The sequence below is a fragment of the Dictyostelium purpureum genome (assembly GCF_000190715.1).
Source record: "Dictyostelium purpureum unplaced genomic scaffold DICPUscaffold_642, whole genome shotgun sequence".
Classification (NCBI taxonomy): Eukaryota; Evosea; class Eumycetozoa; order Dictyosteliales; family Dictyosteliaceae; genus Dictyostelium; species Dictyostelium purpureum.
The window spans coordinates 4,725-10,440 of NW_003519975.1; the positions used below are offsets into that span (position 1 = coordinate 4,725).

At 23.6% G+C, this 5,716-nt stretch overlaps 2 protein-coding genes across 2 annotated transcripts; one reads left to right on the forward strand and one right to left on the reverse strand.

Annotated features, from left to right (window-relative positions):
- Positions 1-507: 507 nt before the first annotated feature.
- Positions 508-1,884, forward strand: DICPUDRAFT_159905 (mannose-1-phosphate guanylyltransferase; the record flags this gene model as incomplete). Its single annotated transcript, XM_003294785.1, has 3 exons — positions 508-1,145; positions 1,216-1,480; positions 1,558-1,884. The coding sequence occupies 3 exons, from the start codon at positions 508-510 to the stop codon at positions 1,882-1,884; spliced, it is 1,230 nt and encodes a 409-aa protein (XP_003294833.1).
- Positions 1,885-2,112: 228 nt separating this feature from the next.
- On the reverse strand, positions 2,113-5,162 carry DICPUDRAFT_159906 (uncharacterized protein; the record flags this gene model as incomplete). Its single annotated transcript, XM_003294787.1, has 6 exons — positions 2,113-2,677; positions 2,775-3,049; positions 3,126-3,308; positions 3,381-3,629; positions 3,798-3,938; positions 4,725-5,162. 6 exons carry the CDS (start codon positions 5,160-5,162, stop codon positions 2,113-2,115), a joined length of 1,851 nt encoding a protein of 616 aa, XP_003294835.1.
- Between the last annotated feature and the right edge of the window lie 554 nt (positions 5,163-5,716).

Consider the following 5,716-nt stretch of genomic DNA (forward strand, 5'->3'; position numbering starts at 1 on the left):
GGGTCGATGAATTTTTTTTTTTGGTAGGAGGTTGTTCTGGTTATTTTAATTTTAGAGCATAATTAATAAATAATGATTATTTAAAAAAAAATGGATATCCAAACTAATTATTTGCATATAGGAAATGATTATAATATTCTAGTATTTGTTGAATAAAAAGGAAAAAAAAAAAAAAAATTACGGTGCCACCCACCGCACAATCAAAATTTAATTTTTTTCTAAAGACATAAAAAAAAAAAAAAATAAAAAAAAATGTAGTAATAATAGTAATAATAGTAATTAAATAAAGATAATAATTTTTGATAAAATTAAAATAAATAATATACAGAAAAAATAATTATTTTTAAAAATTTTTAATAATTTTTCAAAAAAAAAAATAAAAAAATTTGAATGTATTTTTTTTTAATTTATAAAATTTTTTCAAAAACTTTTATAAATATTTTTTTAAAACTTTTTTTTTTATTTGTCTAGTTATTTATAATTTAATAGCAATTATAATTTTAAATAATGTCATCGAAAACAGTTATTTTAGTTGGTGGACCTAGTAAGGGTACTAGATTTCGTCCATTATCATTAGACATACCAAAATTATTATTCCCAATCGCAGGCAAACCAATGATTTATCATCATATTGAAGCAGCAGCTAAGGTACCAGAGATGAAAGAAATCATTTTAATTGGTTTCTTTAAGGAAACAGTATTAAGAAAATTTATTGAAGAAACATCAAAACAATTAAATATTTCAATTCGTTATATCAATGAAGATAAAGTTTTAGGAACAGCAGGCGGTCTTTTCAGTTTCCGTGAACAAATTTTAGAAGGTTCACCAAAGAATATATTTGTACTTCATTCAGACATTTGTTGTGCTTTCCCATTAAAAGATTTATTGGATTTCCACAACCAACATGGCAGAATTTGTACTATTATGGGCACTGAAATCGAATCAAAATACGCAAATCAATATGGTTGTTTAGTTCGTGATGAAAAAACAGCAGAGTTACTCCATTATGCCGAAAAGCCAGAAACCTTTGTTTCAAATTTAATCAATTGTGGTGTTTATGTTTTTTCACCACAATTTTTTGATGTCATGGGCAAAACTATGGTTGATTTAAGAACCTCTGGTCAAAATATAAATACTGATTACCCGTAAGATATAATAATAATATCATATTCATTAAAATTAAAAAATAATACTAATGCTTTTTTTTATTTATAGAGAAATCACTAGAAAAGGTTTTGATAGCGAACGTCTTAGATTAGAACAGGATATTTTTGTACCACTTGCAGGTACTGGAACTATTTCAGTATTCCCATATATTGGATTTTGGAGACAAATTAAAAATGCTGGTGCATCAGTTTATTGTCAAGAACTCTACTTAAATCACTATGCAAAAACAAAACCAGAGGTTTTAAAAAAAGCCGATAATATAATTGGTAATGTTATTATTGATCCAACTGCATCTGTTGACCCAACCGCTTTAGTAAGTTAAAATAATATATTGTATATAGATGGTTTAAATTTTAATGTTTGTATTTTTTTTACTTTTATTTAATTTAGATTGGACCAGATGTTTATATTGGACCAAATGTTAAAATTGGTAAAGGTGTTAGAATTATTCATTCAATTGTATTGGATCAAACAGAAATTAAAGATCATGCATGTGTTATTTATAGTATTATTGGTTGGCAAAGTTTAGTTGGTGTTTGGGCTAGAATCGAAGGCATTCCAAATTATACCCCATTCCTTTATAGTCAAGATAAAAGAAAAGGTGTTACCATTTTTGGTTCAGGTGCTCAAGCTAATGGTGAAATTATCGTTTCAAATTGTATTGTTATGCCACATAAACAATTGGATAGAAATTATAATAACGAAATTATTTTATAAAACCTTTTTATACTTTATATACATATAAATTATTAATATATCAATTATATAAAAAATATAAATATATACTTAATTACTGTCACCATTACTTCCTTAAAAAAACAATAATTTACACGATAAATAAATATAATATAAATTTCTTATTTTTTTCATCAAATATTTGATGTTAAAAAAAAAGAAAATGTAAACTCATTTAAATATTTTTATAATTTTTATTTTTTATTATTATTATTTTTGATTACCTTTAATTTGTTTTTGTTGTTGTGGTTGTTGTGGTTGTTGTTGCTGTTGTTGTGAAATATTTAAATTGTTATCATCAACTGAATTGTTTTTATCGTTAAATAAACAAACTGAAGCTATGTAGTTGTTTTTCATAATTTCATAAATTATACCTGAATATCCATAGAAATAAGTTGAACCAAAAGGATTTGATACAGAACCTCTATTGTTTACAACTGGTTTTCCACCTTTTCCAAATATCTTTTGAACATCATCCCATTTAAGGTCTGGGTGCACAAAATTTATGGTTGGATCTAAATGGTATTCATTATTATTTGGGTCGGTGGTTGGTTGTGCTGGTAATATTGATAAATTAGAAGGTGATGATGAAAGTGGTGATTGCTGTGAGTTGTTATTACTATTATTTTCATGTTGCTGATGTTGTGAGGATGAAGTTGTTGAGGTTGATGAAGGTGTCGAGTTTGAAGAGACGCTTTGGTTTAATGTTTTACCTGATAAGTGATTCTTTATTGAATTGAATATAATCGATGAACAATTTGGTGTTTGATTGTTGCTAATAATTTTAAAAAAACATTTTGAATATCTATAAAATTTTTTAAATGTATTAGTATTTAAGATGACTATTTAAATTATTTTCTAACTTCACTTACAAATTAAATTCATAATGGGTTGGGAAATTTGTGTGGAGAATAAACTTCTTTATGACGTTCTTTTTGATATCAAATAAAATATCAATACCTAAATAAAAGTAGTTATAAAAGTAATCCTGTGCTATAGAACCTTCAACGCTTGTATGAATTTTCATATTGTCTTCTTCTTTATGATAGATTTTTGATGGTGGACCAAGTTCGCTTAATACATCTTGTGTTGTAGATTTAAATGTTAGCATACAGTTTCTTTTTGTGAAATAGATTCCTTCATTTGGCTGTTAAGTAGTATGAGTAATATTAGTAAATTTATGGTTTTAATGTGGCTCTATTAACACTACTATCAATACATACACAAACTATAATTTCTTCATTAAAGTGTGGTACAACAATTAAGGGTGTTTTCATTTGTAAAGAGTTATAAATAAATATCTTTTCAACTAATGGTGTGCTTCCATCTGGTAATTCTACAGGAAGCTCTGTTCCTTCGTATAATGATTTAAATTCTGGTGGTATTCTAAAGCTAAATGATAGTCCCTAAGTATTGTTTTGTTTATAATTAATAATTAATTATTTTTGATTTTTTGAAGTAAAAAATATAATGCTTACTGGATAGTGAAGGTGGTAAATGCTTTTTTCTAAATTAAAATCGCCTGGGTATGATGGTCCAAATTTTGAATAAATATCAACAAATGTAGCTGTGTGATCCTCTTGATTAAAAACTGAACCCCTGTAACTTAATGATAATTTCTTGACATCAAAAATTTCTATAACTTTTAAACGTTGAAGTTTTGGTTCAAATCTTAATAAAACCCCATCATCAATTAATTTTATAACTATGTCTAAACTTAATGGATCCTATATTTAAAATTTAAAGTTAATTTATTAATGTTTTGATGTCATATTATGATGTTATATGATGTTATATTATGCTATGATATTATGCTATGTTTTGTTTAAGGCTGTTTGTGTAAGGATGAAAGAACGAAAAAAGATTGTGTGAAAGAAAAATAAAAATAATATTACATTATCATTAAATATAATTTGTACAGTATTAATTTGAACATTATTATTTTTAACTATATTCAAAGCTTCCGAAATAGACATACCCAAAACAAAGTCACCAAGACTCTTTGTTGGTACAAGTTCTAATTTTAAAAACATTGTCTAATATAAATATAGGATTGTTTGTCTATTTATTGTATTTATATGCAAATTCTATTGGTGTTATAAAGAGAAAATTTAAAAAAAAAAAAAAAATAAATATATATTTATTTTTTATTTATTATTTATTATTTATTTTAATTTGTGTGTATTTGTGTGGTTGTCTGTAATTGTGTGTTTTAAATTTTTATATAAATTGAAAATTTTAATAATTTTAATAACCCCAAAAAAATAAAAAAAAATTAAAAAAAAATATTTTTTTTAATTAAAAAAAATTAAAAAAAAAAAAATAAAAAAAAAAAAAAAAGATAAATATATTAAAAGAATAGATTTTTATGTAAAAAAAAAAAGAATATTATATTAAAAATAAATATAAAACATATTAAAAAGATAATTAATTGTTTAAAATAATGTGATTTAGTAATTATAATACATAAATTTTATATATTATAGAAATTACTATAACAATCAATAAATTAATAAATATTTTAGGTAACAAAAAAAGATATAAATAGAAAAAAAGAATTCATACCTTAACACAAACCTTTCATTGTGTTTTGATTTTTAAAATTTTAATTTTTTTTTATTATTTTATTTCATTATTTTAAATTTTTAATTTTTAATTTTGAATTCGATTTTGATTGTTGTTATGCCTTTTATGATTTTAAAAAAAAAAATTACTTTGAAAAAAACAAATATGTGTATTTTAATTTTTTTTTTTAAAATTATATTTTGGTAAAGAGATTAATTTCCTTTTTGATTTTTTTTTTTATAATTTCTAATAAATACAAGAATTGGTAAAGCATTACTTTTTACATAATTCATAATTTCTCCTGAACCTTGTCTATATGGCCAAAGATTTTTATTTCTGCTATAAGCCAAATGGGAAAGTTGGTCTATATTAGAGATAGCATCCCTAAAAGCTCTACTAAGAACAGAGACATTGACATCAAGAATTTCAGCAACCTCGGACTGAGATATACGTAGCGAGTCTACAGTTATGGTGAGTATTTTAAAACCCCCGACTATACTAAAGTTTAGTTCTTTAAATTTTTTATTGTAGTTACGTGGTTTATATTGGTGGGATTTACGTGGTATTTTTATTTTTTTATGGTCATTATTCTGAGGCTCTGTAAAATCTGGAAATTCTTTTATTTCTAGCTCTTTATAAAAATTTTCATTTATTATATAATCGACCAAAGTATTATCATCACAATCAACATTCATTTTTATAAATTTTGAATAGGTTCTTTTTTTATTTTTTTATTTATATTTTTATATATTATTTTTATTTTTATTTATTTGATTGAAGACCACTTTATATTTGATTGAAAGTTATTTTTTATAAAAAAATTTTATACTATTCTCTTTTATATTGTGGAGTATTTAAAAAAAAAAAAAAAAAAAAAAAAAAAAAAAAAAAAAAAAAAAAAGGTTTAAAAGATTTTCAAAATGGTCCAAAGCTTTCAAAAATTTTTCCCTTTTAAAAAAAAATTTCTTTTTTCCCTTGGTTAACAAAAAGGAAAAATTTTTTTTTTTTTTTTTTTTTTTTTTTTTTTTTTTTGGTTATATTTTCAAAAAAAAATACCTCCTTTAGACCGTTTTTTTCCCCCCCCCTTTGTTGGGGGGGGGGAAAAAAATATTTTTGCCGGTTAAAATTTTAAAAAAAAAAAAAAAAAAATTTTTTGTATTTTTTTATAAAAAAAATAAAACATCAATCTCGGGGGCGAAAAAAAAGAGGGGTAAATTTCCCCCCCCCCCCCCGGGGAAAACCCCCTTGT